The sequence below is a fragment of the Papaver somniferum genome, chromosome 2, assembly GCF_003573695.1.
Source record: "Papaver somniferum cultivar HN1 chromosome 2, ASM357369v1, whole genome shotgun sequence".
Classification (NCBI taxonomy): Eukaryota; Viridiplantae; Streptophyta; class Magnoliopsida; order Ranunculales; family Papaveraceae; genus Papaver; species Papaver somniferum.
In genome coordinates, this window is record NC_039359.1 from 59975621 (window position 1) to 59993379 (window position 17759).

General features: G+C 36.6%; 3 protein-coding genes and 1 pseudogene across 3 annotated transcripts; 2 read left to right on the plus strand and 2 right to left on the minus strand.

The window, feature by feature from the left end:
* Positions 1 to 193: 193 nt before the first annotated feature.
* Positions 194 to 2034, plus strand: LOC113351160 (annotated as a pseudogene).
* Positions 2035 to 5902: 3868 nt separating this feature from the next.
* On the plus strand, positions 5903 to 9682 carry LOC113347791 (mitochondrial carrier protein CoAc1-like). The gene is made up of 7 exons (XM_026591465.1): positions 5903 to 6608; positions 7586 to 7671; positions 7759 to 7966; positions 8245 to 8380; positions 8524 to 8708; positions 9137 to 9268; positions 9471 to 9682. Exons 1-7 carry the CDS (start codon positions 6438 to 6440, stop codon positions 9570 to 9572), a joined length of 1020 nt encoding a protein of 339 aa, XP_026447250.1. The 5' UTR covers positions 5903 to 6437; the 3' UTR covers positions 9573 to 9682.
* Positions 9683 to 9783: 101 nt separating this feature from the next.
* LOC113347792 (EPIDERMAL PATTERNING FACTOR-like protein 2) lies at positions 9784 to 10662 on the minus strand. The gene is made up of 3 exons (XM_026591467.1): positions 10309 to 10662; positions 10123 to 10205; positions 9784 to 10018 (listed from the first exon to the last, which is right to left on the minus strand). The coding sequence occupies exons 1-3, from the start codon at positions 10421 to 10423 to the stop codon at positions 9800 to 9802; spliced, it is 417 nt and encodes a 138-aa protein (XP_026447252.1). The 5' UTR covers positions 10424 to 10662; the 3' UTR covers positions 9784 to 9799.
* Positions 10663 to 12242: 1580 nt separating this feature from the next.
* On the minus strand, positions 12243 to 13055 carry LOC113347793. The gene is made up of 2 exons (XM_026591468.1): positions 12928 to 13055; positions 12243 to 12705 (listed from the first exon to the last, which is right to left on the minus strand). The coding sequence occupies exons 1-2, from the start codon at positions 12965 to 12967 to the stop codon at positions 12380 to 12382; spliced, it is 366 nt and encodes a 121-aa protein (XP_026447253.1). The 5' UTR covers positions 12968 to 13055; the 3' UTR covers positions 12243 to 12379.
* Positions 13056 to 17759: the final 4704 nt, after the last annotated feature.

A 17759-nucleotide genomic window follows, 5' to 3' on the forward strand; every position in this document is an offset into this window, starting at 1 on the left:
GAAAATAAAACGTATTGAGGCACAAATGAGAAAATTGACAGAGTGCTTGAGAAGTGTAATTTCTCGAAAGTGCGTTGTGTTTGTGTTTTGTTAGTTCTTCAAGTGTGTACTGATATTAGTTTTGTTCGTGCTCTCCTATTGTTACTAATTTCTTCCACGAGGTTCTTTCTTTTCTCTCGTGATTTAATCGTATATGGTGCACCAACCAGTTAGCTATACTTTGGAGCACTTATAAAACCAACCTGAAACACACAGACACAACCCGAAACCACACATTAAATGTCTCACCTTGAGTAAGATAGCTTGAGCACTGGGAGAACTCGTACAGAATTGGTGAGGTACACCTGAATATCTTAGAACGAGAAACTTATAATCAAAGTTGAGAAGGTTTACTCGCTTAAACCGGTTGGTATTCTACTTTTAAGAGATGCAGAGAAGTATGGTATCGATGATACTAGGCATGACTCAAAAATATTTCATGGTTGCATCGCAGGATATCAAAGAAGTTTTAGGAAATGGAAGTGCGAATGCATTTGAGAAAGGAATGGGAATGGATATGTGGAAGTATTTAAAAAGTTAAAAAGCTTTTGGATTCTCTTGTTGATGTTGGTGAAGGAAATGGAACAACAATCATGGAAATCTACAAAGATTTTCCGCATATAAAATGTACACTTTATGATCTTCATCATGTTACTTCTAACACTCACGATCACCCTAACATCGAAAAAGTTCTCGGTGATATATGTTCAAGTCTGTTCCCAGCGCTCAAGCTATCTTACTGAAGGTGAGACATTTAACCTAATACTTTTCTAAAGATGACCCTCTTTTTTTTTTTTTTTTTAAAGATGACCCTTCATCTTGCATGACTGGAACGATGAACACTCTGTCAAGATTCTAAAGAAGTGCAAGGAAGCAATGCCCAAAGAGACGAGTAAAGTAATCATAGTGGATGTAGTACTTCTAGAAGAATCTAAAGGTGAACTCAGAAAGGAAAGATTGATTCTAGATCAGTGTTTTAAGAACTGGGACGGCCGGTTGGACCAGCAAACCGGTGAACCAATAAGAAAAACGATCTGGTTCAACATTGACCCACTAACATGTCAAAAAACCCAGTAAAACCAGTAAACCGGATGGTTGAAACAGTAACCAGTGAGACCCAGTCCGGTCTAAAACTGGGTTGATCCAAAAAAAAAAAAAAAATTTACATGGCATTCTAAAGAATCGAAACATTGTATCATTCCATTAAAAGCACTCAAACATGGACACTTTATAAACATTGGCCCTGTCTAAAAACCCCATCTATTTAAATTTTTTATTAATCTTCTGGATCTTCTCAAAAACTTTGAGAATCTTTCAAGAGTTTTAAAAGCATCGGTGTCACTTCATCAGAAAACAATACTTCAGCACAAGATTACATTTTATTATGGAATAGTAATTTTGATGATGAATTTTGGATGTAATTTAGACTTTTCTACATAAACAACAAAGAAGAAACGCTCAATTAAACGGAGAAGAGATAAAATCACAAAGATGTGCAGTTGGTGATAGCTTAAAAGTAACCAAAGAAAATTGGTCAAAGAGTGTGAAAGAGGAACAGAAAGAGACAGTAAAGGAGGAAGAGAGACGTAAGGAGAAGGGATGGGGACTAAAATGAGATTAGGTATTAAAGTGTTGCTTCTGAGAATTGTTTTGTCCACACATGACACAACTACCCTTTGACACGTCCTAGTATTTTTTTTGCCTACTAACCCAACTTGATGTTTCACATCTAGAATGTAGATTATTAACTTCTGACCCAGTGAACCCCTGTTGAACCACTTATTGACCCAGTTAACCCTGACCTGGTAATTTTACTGGGTCAACGTTCGGTCCTGTTTTGGGAACACTGTTCTAGATATGGATATGATGGTGAATACTGGTGGTAGGGGGAGAATTGTAAATGATTGGGAAGTTTTGTTCAGAAGTGCAGGGTTTCGGTCTCATAAAATCAGACCCATTCGCGTTATTCAGTCTGTCATTGAAACCTTCCCATAATAAAATTAATTAATCTCAAAAGAGTACTACTTTGCTTATTTCACTAGGAAGTGTGTATATATAATGTGATTCACGTGTCAACAATAAGTCACCTTCACTTGAGGAGATGGTTCCGGTGTTTTTTTTTCTGAATCGTATATCAATAAACTGAATTCCTTAATATTTCAGGTACCATTATATCATGTATAAAAATAAAATAAAATTTGTGGTATAGTGATAAAATTGTTAGGTGGTGATACAAAGTGTTTGAGTTCAACACTGGCTAGTATCTGATCAGTATGTGGACTAAAATAAATAAAAAAGACACTGATTAAAAAAGTAAGAAGGGACTAAATTAAATAAAAAACACACTGATTAAGAAAGTAAAAAAAAAAAACATTGGCAGCGTGATGCGGAGAGAGGTCACCAACCAAATGGAGAGTTTTTAAAAAGGGATCATGCATAATGCATAAAGGGGATAGAACTAGATTTCGGGAAGACCAGCGGTTAGGTGAATGAACTGCAGGAGATGACATAAAGGATGCTTTCAAAGACAGGTATTGAAAAAATTTTACTATAAGTGGAAATTTTATTAATTTAAAACATCCTACCTTATGCCATTTGTTGCAACATCTAGAGAGAATGTAATCAACCGATGTTCGTCGCAGAGGTAAAAGACAAGTACGCTCCAAAGATCATATTAGATATTGAGGAGAATATTTTGGACCGATCTCATTCCTCCAAGGCTCTCGACAACATTAGATTTGAAATGTTAGTCTTAAAATGGGAAGAACTATTTCATAGGTAATTGTATGGCTGTCTTTCTGTAACTCTAACTTTCACCTCGGTCCATTATGGGATAAGGTATCGCAACTCTGTAATTATTTATCCATATAAATTTGTATCGTTTTATGTCATATAACTGGCTTATAAAAGGAGTACTACTTTGCTTCTTTCTCTAGGAAGCGTATATATAATGCGGTTCAATAAGTCATATAACTGCTTGTATCAACAATAAGTCATCTTCACTTGAGGATATGGTTCCTATTTTCCCGTGTTTTGTTTTTCTAAACTATATATCAATAAATTGAATTCCCTAATAATTCAGGTATGAATATCATGTATCAAAAGAAATATCATAGTAGAGTGGTAAAGTTGTTAAGTGATGATACTAGCAATCTGAGTTCAACACTCGCTAGAACCGGAATAATGTGGGGACTTAAATAAATAAATAAACACACTGATTAAAAAAATTAAAAAAAAATGGCAGCGGGATGTGTAGTGGGGTCACCAACCGAACGGAAAGCTTCTACGAAGGGATCATGCATAAAGTAGATAAATATATAGAACTAGATTTTGGGAAGACCAGTGGTTAGGTGATACTCCTGTGAAAACTGCCTTTCCCAATCTCATTTTGACCAAAACATGGGTTTGGTCTAACATTTGTCCAGGCTTTGCGTTTGGTCTAAAGACCAACGTTGACCCGTGTTGACCGTGTTATATCTTGACTTCTGTAATATAATTATTAAGAATTTAAAATAAAATTTAATTATTAATCCAATTTACTATTTTATCCTTCCCTTTATTAATATTGACCGAAAGTTGAATGAAACGTAGAAAAACGTTTCAACTATTCCGTTCAGGGCCTAGCTTTGCTACTGCCATTTCTCAATCAAGGCCAAGAGATGCTAATACAATCACGATTCACCAAAGTTGATTGATCAATCGATTGTGCTCACTGTCTCAAGACTTCGGATTATCCCCATTCATCCAACACATAATCCATCAACAAACCCCTGCAATCATCACCCCATTCGATATGTTGTTGTGTTTGTTTTTCAATCGAGAGCTTTTAATTTCATATCACATACAGACACCCAAATACTGCCTCCGATTAGTTCTTACTTGTACATAACACCCGATCCAAAATCCCATGGAAGACTTCAAGTACAGCCAACCCAATCTTCCCCAACCATCAACTAAGAATTACTGATAATCTTCTTCATTCATCTTTAATTTCATCAACAGTACAATCACATTTTCTCCCTAAATATCATTGGCAGCAAATCTTTTCCATTCCTTGTTTTCTCTACCATCTATACTTCTCTGTCTTGATCTTTCCATGACTGGCACCCATCTGTTAAATTCACAACTATGTAGTTTCAATTCCCACCAAGCCAAAATAAAACGGGCGAACCCTAAAGAAATGTGAACGGCATCTGAAACCCTAGATTTCAATTTTGGAGTTAATACCCTCCTAAAATAGATCACTGAAACCCTAGATTTCAATTCTGGAGTTAATACATCCAGAGAATAAATTATAATTTCTATCATTATTTGTTCCCTCCCTGAAACCGAGATGGCGGCACAATTAGTGTTCAGATAAAGAATGAGAAATCGAGAGATTAAAAGGGAAATAATTAGGGTTCGAGACAGCGGTGAAGCTAGAAACTCAATTAAGGGGAAGCAAAATTCCATTAGGGGTAGCAGAAAGCAAAATTAGGCTTGTGAAAAGATTTGGGCTTGAGAGATGGGTTCTCAAGTGCAGCAAAGATGAAGAACAACTCGTCGTTGTGGTGGGTGAAAATTTAAGTACCAAAAACCAAATAACCCATTAAAAAAATTTAAAAAAAAAATGGCAGCGGGATGTGTAGTGGGGTCACCAACCGAATGGAAAGCTTCTACGAAGGGATCATGCATAAAGTAGACATATATATAACTAGATTTTGGGAAGACCAGTGGTTAGGTGATACTCCTTTGAAAATTGCCTTTCCCAACCTATACAATGTCTCAAGGAAGAAAAACAATGTAGTCAAGCAATTTTATAGCAGAGATAGGGAAGGGTAATCGAATTGGAACCTGGACTTGAATAGGAGACCATTAGATATTGAGATAGTAGAAGCACGGTAACTATCGAACAAAATGCAACACGTGACACTAAGTGGCGTCAAAGAACAGAATATATGTAAGTGGGAAACATGCGGGGACTTCACGATAAGCTCCTGCTACTCATCTATAATTTCTTCCCCATCCCTCGCTGACTTTTCTCACAAGATTGTTCGTAATAATAATGTGCATACCAAAGTTAAATTTTTTACGTGGTTAGTCTAGCATAATTCCTTGCTAACTCAGGATAATCCAGAATAGAGAGTGAGAATGTTAGTAAACATATCTTGTATGAGGAAAAACAAAATCGCCTGCCAGTTGAAGGTTTTATAGGATATTTAGAGTATTATTATGGTATCAAATTTAACCTCGTCAAATTCTATCTCTTTTATTCTAGCCTGTGGTTATTTGAAATATTTAGAGTACTATTATTCTATCTCTTTTATTCTAGGACTTAGTGATGCTTCTTCCACATTTTAATTTGTTCCAATCTGAATTATATTTTGTCAAATACGTAAAACTGCTTTATAAAGGATGGTCGTGTCTAGCTACTATGGAAATCAGTCCTGTTTGGGGTGATTCTTTTGAACATGATCAGTTGTTTTCTTGAAAAATCCAAATTATAATAATTCTCTTAAGGGACTTGACTATCATTATGTTTTCTCCCGTGTAGCGAAGAGAGGCCCTGTTATGAATATTCGCCCCGAGCCTAAACAATGTTAGAGACGGCCCTGCTTTTTATCCCAATGTAGAGAGGGTGATCTTTTACGGTTGGATCTCTTCTCGGTGCACACAACGTTGTGTGTAGCAAAACCGAAAAAAAACAAAATTATTTGTGGCAATTCTAAGCTAGTTGGTTTTTGGACCACTATTAGATTACTAACTAATGACCTAATTTTTCATTAGTAGCTAATCTCACTACTAATCCAGCGGTCAAGATTAAACCAGCTCTTCCTATAAAATATATTTTTTCTGCAACTTCACAGAAAAAATAAGGAAAGAAAGAGAGGACGAAAGAGACAGAGAGAGATTGAAAGAAGAAACCTTAAAAACTTGTCCTTCCAGAGGCTAAGGAGAATAGAACGTGTTTTGGTCATCTAAAGTTTCAACATTCAATCTCTCTCTAACCATTCATGTCGGTTTCTCATCTTTTTCTTCGATACCCTTTTGTTTAATTCAATTCAAACGTCTTCTTCATTAAATCTGTGAAATTAATGGGAAAAGCTTATTCAATGAAGGTTTATAATTGATTTTTACAATCTGGGTTGTAATTAGAATTCTGAATCAGTGAATGTATAAGATTGTAATTGAAGATTATTATGATCTAGTCATTGAGAATCTTTCTTCTAATTGGTTTCCGAGTGATTTAATGTTATTAATTGAAACTAAGAAAGGTTCTTACTTTTGTCTCCCAAGAGATCGATGGGATAAAGAATTTGCTAAATTACAGACTGGGTGAATTCAAATTCTGATTGATTTTTCGGATTTGAGTTTGGATTGAGTTTTTTGTTTTTTGAGTCAGTAATTTTGTTTGAAAGATGGGTTCTTCTCAAGGATCTACTACTTTGAGTGTCAAGGAATTGAAAAGAGAAGTTTATTTCATTGATTCTTTACCTGTTTATGTTAAAGAATTGATTGCTGGTGGATATGCTGGAGCTTTTGCAAAAACTGCAGTTGCTCCATTAGAAAGGATTAAGATACTGTTGCAGGTAATTCCTTGTTTTCATTTTCATCTCAATTTGTTTGTGCATCTTGTCTTAAATTATGGTTATCATGCCACAATCACTTCGGTTCAGTTCGCCGTTGCACACTACCTTTTATTCCAGCAGATTTTGTGTTATTGATGCTGTTTCAATTTTGTTGCCTATATGTTTAATAATATTGATGGTAGGAATTTTGACATTGTATGACACCAAAGGAATGAAGTACATAGAAGGGTTTTGTCATGGCCTACGCAAATGGAAAGTTAAGTTTCGACTACTTTAAGTCTGCATCGATGCTTAAAAGTTGGAAGAAAGCAAATGTTGTAAACACGACGTGGGACATTACTTGTGTCTGCTCCAAAGGGGATGCAGAACAAGGGATAGATTCTGAAACCCCTTTATTTGGACTTACTAAGTAGAAATTTTTCATCAATAACCCAAGATTTTACCATAAACCCCCACAGAGTTGTACAACTACATAATTGGAGTGCTAGTGTACCAGGCTGTCTCAAATATGATTCAGTTCTTATATACAAAACACAAACTGGTCCTTCTACACTTTCATCTTCTGGTCATTTACCAGCGAAGTTGGGACAAATTATCACCATCTACCTGTAGTGTTTGTTACTTTGGGGCATCAATCATTTTTCAACTGCATGCCATATCTCGTTTGTTTTTTGTTGGATTCTCTTGTTTAAAGGAATATTAAGTTATTGGGAGGGTAAACCTGAGTCAGTTTTGAAATCCCTGCTAAGCTCTTATTTGAATGTGTAATGCTCTTGAGCATGTTATCGCGAGTGATTCTTTGGCTGCATGCCTATTTTAGTTGCGAAAACATAAATTGTGGGATTTCGACAGAGTACCTTGATTCTTACAAGTAAAAGATAATCTGGCTATTGAAATAGACATAGTGATATTCTTCTTGTCTCTTTTCTCTTTGCAAGTTTATCTTATTGTTTTATTTGAATTTTTGATTTTAACAGACTAGAACCGAAGGATATCATTCGATTGGAGTTTGGCGATCGTTGAAGAAGTTACTAAAACAAGAAGGTGTTCGAGGATTCTACAAGTATGAATGTCATTGATTTTGAATAGTAACTAATCGAAAATTGTATGTGGATTGTAAATAATAAGATTTTTTTGTTTTGTGTTTCAGAGGAAATGGTGCTAGCGTTCTTCGGATTGTTCCCTATGCGGCATTGCACTTTATGACTTATGAGCAATATCGATGTTGGATCTTGAATAACTACTCTGCATTAGGAACAGGACCTATCGTTGATCTGGTTGCTGGTTCAATAGCTGGAGGGACAGCAGTCTTAGTAACCTACCCTCTAGATTTAGCTCGAACAAAACTTGCTTACCAGGTATACATCCGGCACAAATTTTATGCCATAAATCTGTGTAGTACTTTGAGCCCTCGATTAAAAACAGCCTCTTGTAATTGCAGGATTTCATTGAGGTTGTTTTCTTTCTAGAATAATGCCTTTCATCTTGATACAACTATATAGATCTTAAGAGAATTCTGACACTAACCAAATTTAGGTCTCTGTGTTAGTAGTGACTTTATTTCAGATGTTTCTGTTTTGCGCCTGGGAAGGCTTACTGTTTTTCTTCATGCTAATAAATTTTTATGCTCTGATAGGTTCTCGGTAGAAGAGGTGGTAGTTTTGGGAATGGCATGAGCAGTTCCCATTCGCTGCCAGCATATAGTGGGATAAGAGATGTCTTTAAGAGTGTCTACAGGGAAGGTGGGGCTCGTTCTTTGTACCGTGGAATAGGTATGTGTTTTTTTCTTCTTCTCATGTACTAAACGTTTTTTTCACACTTTCCAAGTATCCTATCTTTGTTTTCTAGAATTGGGATCGTTACTTGTGTTGTCTGGAAATCTGGCTGACACACTCTCACGTTGATTGTTGAGCAGGTCCAACACTCATTGGAATCCTTCCATATGCTGGTTTGAAGTTCTACGTATACGAGGAACTTAAGAGGCATGTCCCTGAAGAACAACAGAAATCTGTTATGATGCGTCTCTCTTGTGGGGCTTTAGCAGGACTATTTGGTCAAACCTTCACATACCCGCTAGATGTTGTTAGGAGACAGATGCAGGTTTTCCACTTTACCCTTCCCTGCGAATTTGTTTTTACGCTGCCTTTATCAAAATGTTTTGTTACCTAGTTTAAGAACAAACCGTGATATAGGATTGGTCCATCTAGGCTTGAATCACTTATAACAGACACTATACCTAGGGTAACTGAGAAACACTGGATTATCATGAATTCTACTTTAAACTTTAGCTACTAGAGGTTTCTTAGGATAAGTTTTCATGCTATAGATATGCGCAATGATTGCGCAACATGGGCATGGCCGCTGCGAGAAATTTTTGGTACTTGGTGAGTGGCAATCCCCTCCCCTAGTCTAATTTGTAGAAATGTCAATAAGACATATATAGGGAGGGGTTGTTTCTTTAAGCTTGAAATTTTTATTTGGTTGCAAGGTCTTTGAGTTTTGATTTATGGGTATGTGATGTTTTTCAGGTTCAAACTATGCAACCGTCAAATCATCTAGGTAATCCCAGGTACAGGACCACAATGCAAGGACTTACCTCCATCATTCGCGATCAAGGATGTAAACAGTTGTTTGCTGGATTAAGCATCAATTATGTGAAGGTAAATTGAGAAGTTATATTTGTTTAGTACCTTGCGTAATTTAGACAACAGACGACTCCAACATATCTTTTAAGCTATGTTATTTGCTTTCCATACTAAATTCATCTCATTGTGGGTCTACATTCCACTTTAATCTTTCAGGCTTTTGAATTTTTATTCTTAAACTTTCGTCTTCTGATTGTTCAATATCTGGTGCATTCAGATTGTTCCATCGGTCGCTATTGGTTTCACGGCATATGACATGATGAAATCGTATTTACGGGTACCACCTCGGCAAAAAGCTCCGTCTGCGTCCGCTGGATGAATCAAAACTAACATTTAGTTTCATTCCTACAGATTATTAGCCCTATACTTTTTAACTACAATACTCTCTGAATGCATTTGAATTTAACAAAATTTCTCTATTGTATTCAATATATGAACGTGTACAAAGATCCTTACAATAGAAATAAAAACCAAACCAAAGAAATGAAAATTGGTTTTTACGTTGGCAGATTAAGAAAAAAGAAAAGGTTTCTAGATTTGCTCTGTTTATGGGTCGAAGAAAGCATTTCCACACTTGCATTTCCAGTCTTCTGGTTCATAGTTGGCATACTGGAGATTCAATTGGTCAGTTCGTGTAGGCACTTGTATAGCTGCACATGGGTTGCAACCTTCACATCTGTGCACACAACTTGGTGGTCTTGATCCAACTGTGCTCAAGCCATCACATGCTTCTTCACTCGCAACTACTACCTCCTTCTCCGACCCCTGCAACTTGAACCAAAACATAAAAATCAAGTTACACAAAACTCAAAACAATGACAAAAATTGGAAATTGGAGAGTAGGACACAGACATAGAGAGTAACAGTACCCGTGTAGATTCCACTCTAGCTGGTAAGAATTCTGTACCCTGGCCTGTGAAGGAATGGTTATCTTTTTTATAGTTCTTAAAAACTGAAAGATGTTATGAAAATTTCCATTATTAAGTATAGTTTGCCTGCTTAAAAAATATAAAACAATGAAGAACAAGAACAGGAGCTATAGCAGCTTTACTTACCTTGCAGATGAGCCTCAATGTTCCTACTTGATGCAGAAACCCAGCACATTAGTAGCAAAAATGCTGCAACTAGAATCCTGATTCTTCTCTTGTGTTGTCCCTGAAGAACCCACATGATGATGATGTTGTAGATTTGATTCGACTCTAAGCTACTCAAGTCTCTTTGAAAGTGAGGGTGAAAGATACTGATAGAATTGAGATTTAAAGGAGAAAAGTAGAGGGACTTTAAGAATTTTGAAATCACTCACACTTGATGGATGTTATTTGTGTTGGGATTCCAGAAGGAAGTGAAAGTGAAATGACCTTGTACTATAGTCTTCTCACTTGGATTCCAAGTCTATGTAAAGTGTTAGTTGCTTCATCAGAAAAACACAGTCAACTTGAACTATAGCCTTTTAGAAGGAAGAAGAATTTAGTAAAAATAAATAACTATCCTCCTGACTGCAACAGTTGTCTGTCACTAAATGGAGAAAGAAACTTCTGATAAAGCTTCTACTGCAATTTGTTGCAGTAAAAAACAGGAGATAAAACAAGGTAGTATTAGTTAGATTTTCAGTCAACAAAGATCAAGAATTTAAGTGATGGTACTACAACATGTCATTATAGAAATCCTGCAATCATCCGTCTTTTTCACCTTTAGTTGTACTGTCTGTCCTGTTGATTCATCATGGCAAAAAATTACCAAATCAGTTAAATGTTTTTTCCTGTGACAGCTTTGAAATTACTGCAAATAAGAAACTGTCTTCATTTACTAGATTCATTCATTCAATCAATTCAGATTTCAGAGGTGGATTCATCCCAGTAATTACAAGCTGAAGTCATTTGCAAAGAACTGTATTTGCAATGACCTAGAGAAAGTAGTCAATGGGGTTCTTTTATGTTTCCCTTGTAGCTGTATCATGGTTGTGAATCTGCAATAGTACAAAATTTACATACATTGAACCATCCCTCTCTATACTGCATTCTGCAGTCTATTATTTCTTTACAGACACCTTGTGAGTCATCTTACATAGCTGCTGTAATGTACTACTATTGAGGCACTTGCCCCACAAGGCCACAACCCCATAGTCGCAACCGTTCAATTTTGCTTTCCACATTATCTTTTACTTTGCCACATTCCGTGTTATCATCAGCATCGGAAAATCTAGTTAATAGTCCCCAAGTTCAGGGCAATAAGGCGCACCATCAGTAATTGGCGCCTATCAAAAACTAGATAACAAACCAAGTTCACTGCACAAGGCATCATCAACAATTGCCGCCTGTCAAGTTCAGGGCAATAAGGCAAAGACACTGAAACAAGAATACAAACGCCATGCTTCCCATACAGAGGTCAACAAAAATAAATCAAAAAATTCATTTGCCATCACCCCATCTTCGAAACATGCCATAGCAATTTCAGCATTTCAAAAGCAGGAAACACCAACATAACAAGGTAACAGAATTGCAGAATGAAGCAGATCACCTGAATGGAGCATCTCGGCTTCCCTTCTTACTTAAATTTATGAATCAAAGAAGGTGTTCAGTGAACCTTAAAGGTCACATTATGGCTATCCCTGCATTTTTATAGTTCTAGCTAAGGCATTATCTTAGATTCTAAGCTAAACATTCCAAACCAAAGATACACTACATCCGCTGTCAACCAACCCGAATGTAATCGTATAATCAACTCAAAAGGAAACAGAATCGCTGAATAAAGCAGATCACCTGAACATAGCGTCTCGGCTCCCCTTCTTGCTAAATTTATGAATAGAAGAGTCACTGTGATCAAAGCATATCCAGTGGATACGAATTAGCTATCTACCACATTGTGGCTATCTAGCTAAGGCAATTATCTCAGTTAAACATTCAAAAACCAAATGTACGCTCCATCTTATGTCAAGCAAATGTAACCGTATAATAAAATCGAAAACCATTAACATTATCAATGAACAATGTAAGATAAGAAACTTCAAGTTTTTATAATCCTCATAATGTCAAATCAGAGTTATCATCAACAGTATATATAGTACATTCATTGCCATACCACAAAAGCAAGGACTCAAAATCAAACCTCAAACACTCACATCACAGTTTATGTTTTCTTCCCTTTAGGTGAACAAACTTTCTCCAAACTCCTCCCAATGGAAGCAAAGAAACCACCACCATCCTTCTTTGAATGGTCATCAGATGATGATGATTCTTTCTTTGGATGAATTGCTTCAACTAGTGCTTCAATTTCTTCTTTAGCTCTTTGAAAAACACTAGGACCTTTGATTTCCTCAGGTTTTGTGTTCTCATCAATATCATCACTTGTCCCATGAGTTTCTATATGATGTTTTGGTGACCTATCAGTATGAGCAACTGCTGTGACCTCTTCTTTTGCTCTTTCCATCAAATTTGGGGCTTTTACTTCTTCCACTTTATCAAACAAACAAAATCAAAAATCTATTCAAAACCCAGTATTCAAAAACCAAAATTATCAACACCCAGTGATCAAAGATTAGATAAAAACACTAATAAGAAAATTCAAAATCTGAAAACTATAAAGGAAAAAACCCTAATTGGCTAATTCTCTAATTACAGGACATGTATTTAAAATTCAAACAGAACCCATGGAGTACATAAGATTAGAGATGTTACCTGGTTGATAGGCATTTTGTTCTGGTTTAGATTCTGCCATTACTGTGAGAAGAAGAAGGCTTGTTGAGAATAAAAATGGTTTTGTTTTTCAATTTTGATTTGGTGATGATAATAAAAGTCTGGAAAATGTATTATATGGTTGGTATTTTGCTTTAAATGTGCCACATGTTCTTGTAATAAAGGGACACGTACCAAATAGTGCTGTCTTTTGTATCAGTGAGAATCTAGCATGTGAATGAGCATACTACTCCTTCCCTGCAAGGCTGTGCCCTCTCTTACAGTTGAGATTAAGATTTGTTTAATTATTTTAATTTCTTATTACCCTACCACCAAATTCAGACGGTTTAGCCGATTGGTCTAAGGCGCCAGAATCAGGCTCTTGTTCGAAAGGGCGTGGGTTCAAATGCCACGGCAGTCACTTTTTCTTTTCTTTGAGTAATCCGGGAGGGGTTCATTGTGGCAATGGGTTTGCTATTAAAAAAAACCGGTTTTTTTTTTGAACTCATAATTGGGATACTCTCGGAAATTGGGATACTTACAAAAATAAAAACTATTTCGAAGCGATGGATCGAAGAAAAGAATCACCGATCGATTACGATGGATCGAAGAAAAGAAGAAGAAGAGAAGGGGTACTATCAATTTAGGTGTTAAGGATTTTTATTTAATTTTTAATTTTTATATTATGATAAAAGAAAGAAAAGAATAAGAGGGGGATACTTAAAAAAATACCCCTTAGCCAGAATTCAACCTCATATAACCATTAGCATCCCCAAATTTACAGGAGTATCCCCAATTGTGCCTTCTTTTTTTATTAGTATAACTTATATAATTCAAATTTTATTTTAAAAAAATTGTTTAATTTAAGTTCCAACTAAATATTATATTTAAGTTATACGCATAGCTACAGTTAACTTAAGACACACAATTAAAATAAATTTAATACTAAGATTACATTTAGCTTAAGTGGATCAACAGACAAAATTGTCAGAGTAAAGTTGGTATCAAGATCTACAGCAAAGATTTAAGGACACCTGAATCTCAAAACAATAGGAAGACCCGACCCTAGCTCCCACGACCACACCTCAACCCTTATCCTCATGGCCTCAGCTCACCCCTAGCAGCATAGAATGAAGCTCGGGCCTAGCCGCACATGATGAAGTTCAACCTTCATAGGTCAAACTCAACTCTCACGAGAGAGACTCAACCCTTGGTCTATAAGGAATCTACATGTATGATTCCGAGCACTTCCCCGCAAGATACAACTGGTCACAACATCTCTAAGCCTCATGAAATGTATGGAGCTGACTCATGAGTATGAGGGGGGACTTAATGTCTTCCGCAAGCACAACTCGCCCCTATCAGTGCTCAGTGATTGACCGTGTCTACTTTAGGGTACGATTCTTGTATTATCTGGGATTCATGATTGATTCTTATGACATTCCTACGAGATACCCTGGTCATTCTTTCTCCGGGCTTCGTGACCAACTCCTATATCACCCTTTCGAGTTGCATCCGGTCATGTCTTCCCCATAGTATGGACACAATTATGAATATTAACTCCTAGAACATCTATGTGAAATGTTCTTGTCGAAGAAGAGTCATGTTCCATAAAAGATGGCCCAAAACTTAAAGGAAAAAACAGAAATCAAAGAAAACAACAAAAAGATATTGATAGTGTTAGAGAACTGCTCGGTCGAACTCGCAAGCGTTGTTATCTCAAGCTTGTTTGTCAAGTTTAGTTTCCAAAACTATAAGTCTTGATTTCTAGTCTACTTATAGCTAAGTCTCGGATTAGGATAGAAAGTGTAGTTGAGCATTAGACTTAATGGCGTTCATCGATTGAAGACGAAGAACTACTAAGGGGAGCTTGTGGAACTTCATCAACAAAAGGTATGTGGAGACTTGAACTCATCTATCACTCAAAAGTCTATCTACTCTATCTCCTATTTGAGACAAAAGTCGTATGGCTATATAGACTTCAATTATGCACATTTGATATTTCGACCTGAGTTTAACTCGCTTACATATTTCTCGAAATGTGTGTTGATAAGCTTTCGCTTTAACCAAGTTCATCTTATATTCTTGACGAAAGTCAAAAGATGATTATGTGAAAATCTCCTGGTAACATCTTACATGATTTGTGTGAGACAGTCATTTGATGTAGACTCAAAACGTTTCGTATTGATCATTCGATCACTTGAAAATTTCTTTGAAGCTAATATTTTGTGTGAGACAGCTATTGTCGTCTTCCGAGAATGTTTGAATGGTTAAAATGAGAGTTTAGAACAGTTGGATATAAGCACAGTATGCGTACTTGCATATGTGTGATCCAAGTCCGGGAACCATGGTATGCATACCCGTATGCGTACTGATTGGTTTAGTAGAGGTCCTGGAACTAAGCACGCATACCGGTACGTGTACTGGAGTGAGGTTCAAGTTTCGGGACTTTACCGAGTTTGGTGGTATGCGTACCGGTTCGCATACTGGCGAACCCAAACTTAGTCCGACCACTAAGGTACGCGTACCCATTTGCATACTTGAGTGGATTATTGTAAAGACTCTTAAGATCGTCAACGTTATTAGACTAGTTAAGAGACTTATTAGCCGATAATAACTCGACTAGTTTAACATGAACGTTAATAATTATAAATTAATCTAACAACGATCTAAATACGAAACTAGTACCATTGGATGCGGGGTTGGTTATGAAAATAAAAACCTGCTGTCTATGGGTGCGAGGTTGGTTTTAGCTAATACCCGTCCGAAACACCCGCTAAATATACACCCTTGATAAAATTAATCCTAGCCGTCCGTTATGAAAACCCTAGGTTGATACCACAGCTCCAGTTCCCATCTTCTGATCCTAGCGGATGCTTTCCTTCCTCCGGCTACAACAGCACTTCCTTTCTCCCTGCCATCTATTCTCTATCGATGGAAGTTCAGCCAACTGAGCAAATAGCCTGTAGCTCCATCTCCACTCGAACAAACATCCAACTTCCATTAAGCCACAACTTCTCTTTTCTGACCTTCTTACGCACTTTTCTCCGTCTGATCACTACCAGCTGCTTAGATATGACAAAAGAGATGTGCATACTTGACACGTCATCCACTAACAAAGAAAAAATTCTTTGTTTCATTTAACCACTAGCTCTGGACCTATGTATCAATGCCTTGACAACCCACAGTCTCTTTGGTGCAGTGACAGGCGTTGGTCATTTTCGTCCCAAACGCGTCTACCGGGTTTAAACCCATACCCGCCCAACCCGTAGCAGGCGGATAAAAAAAACTGCCCACTGATTGTGGGTGCGTGGTTGGTTATGACAATAAAAATCCGCAATTTATAGGTGCGAGGTTGGTTTTAGCTAATACCCGCTCATACCCGCCCATGTACAGCCCTGGCTCATACCAACATAAACATCCTACTGCTCATACCATTTTGCACTGCATTCATAGTTTTTGTGCTAAATATGATATTGGTCCCAATTTCATTGCACACCTATGGATAAAGGAAATTTCTTGGGTAGCAGAGCTATAACTAGCAAAGCTAGTTCAGCAGTACAAGCCGAGAGTTCTGCTCTCCTCAAAGCAGTCACTTGACTTCAATCTAAAGTTTCATGGTCAGGGTGATTGTAAAAATATGGCTACTGCTTTCTCTTTTAGCTATAGTTTGCAGATTCTACTTAGGCAGGTTTCATGATGCTTTGGCCAAGTTTAATTGGTTATGTCTCGGTCTTGATGGTTTAGTAAGTTTCCTAGGATCCTGAATACTATGTTAAATAGAATCGAAGTATGTGCATTAGCTGTTCTCTTTCTATCATAAAAAACTTCTGAGGTTTTTGTTGAAAAATTCAATGGTTTTGGAGGAAGTGAATCTTTTCTAGTGACTCACTTGATAATGGGAGACAAGTAAGGCGATTTAAGAGGAATGTAAGGGTACTTCCAGCAGCTTCTTCAAGTATCCAAATGAACTTTGTTTAACCTTTGAAGACGATATTGGGAGCTTACTAGAATGAGACATCTGAAGCTATTTAAGAGTAAGCTAAGACCATTTCCAGGTATCACATATTCTTTCTTTTAACCTTTTGAGCTATTTTTCATAGATCTTCCACGAGTCACAATTTTTCTTCGAGAATGCAACTATATAACTCTTTCCCAACAAGACACAATTGTCCCTCAAATCGGGACAGGGTATGACAGCTTAAGCCAGATAGGAGGTTAAAATTCTGTTGAAAATTCTTTCAGTCAAAGGATACTTACAACCTTTGATCTAAACTGGACAAAAGTTGCAATCAGTATTTGCTGGAATATATGTAAATGGAGATGTTCTATAGTTTTTGACTGAGAAATTTGATCTTGGTAAAGTTATTAAGGATGCTAGATTCTTTGTATTTTCTTATGATGAACCATGCCCTGATATAGTGAGGAACCTTAGAAGATCAGAGGCTAAGCAATGTGACAACGTTGTTTTCTTGGATGTGTTTTAACAATTAACAAAAGCTCGGAGAAATTACTGTAGATCAGCCATCGGCTTGCGGAGGTGATTTCTGGAGGATCACTATTTATTCGTGTTTTCTTCTTCTTCTTCTTTTTTTTTTTTAGAAAAACATAAATTATTATTACCATAATCTCTTGAAGATTTTGTTGTTTTAGAGTCGATCGACAATGCGCTAATAGGTTTTTTAACCTATTTTCTTTGATTTGTTATTTTCTCAAAATTAAGTGATCACAATGGTTATGTATATGAAATATGACAGTTATTTATAAACTCATGACAAGTCTTATGAGTCCCAGGCTCCCAGCATTTAAATTTAAAGTGGAGTAATCACATTTCA

Bases quoted from the DNA above. Each gene is read 5' to 3' on its own strand.
- LOC113347791 (XM_026591465.1), top strand. From the start codon at position 6,438: ATGGGTTCTTCTCAAGGATCTACTACTTTGAGTGTCAAGGAATTGAAA. The intron at 7,672-7,758 runs GTATGAATGTCA...TTTGTGTTTCAG, and splicing joins GGTGTTCGAGGATTCTACAA to AGGAAATGGTGCTAGCGTTC. The intron at 9,269-9,470 runs GTAAATTGAGAA...TGGTGCATTCAG, and splicing joins TAAGCATCAATTATGTGAAG to ATTGTTCCATCGGTCGCTAT.
- LOC113347792 (XM_026591467.1), bottom strand. From the start codon at position 10,423: ATGTGGGTTCTTCAGGGACAACACAAGAGAAGAATCAGGATTCTAGTT. The intron at 10,206-10,308 runs GTAAGTAAAGCT...AACATCTTTCAG, and splicing joins CATTGAGGCTCATCTGCAAG to TTTTTAAGAACTATAAAAAA. The intron at 10,019-10,122 runs GTACTGTTACTC...TTCAAGTTGCAG, and splicing joins CTAGAGTGGAATCTACACGG to GGGTCGGAGAAGGAGGTAGT.
- LOC113347793 (XM_026591468.1), bottom strand. From the start codon at position 12,967: ATGGCAGAATCTAAACCAGAACAAAATGCCTATCAACCAG. The intron at 12,706-12,927 runs GTAACATCTCTA...TGTTTGATAAAG, and splicing joins ACAAAATGCCTATCAACCAG to TGGAAGAAGTAAAAGCCCCA.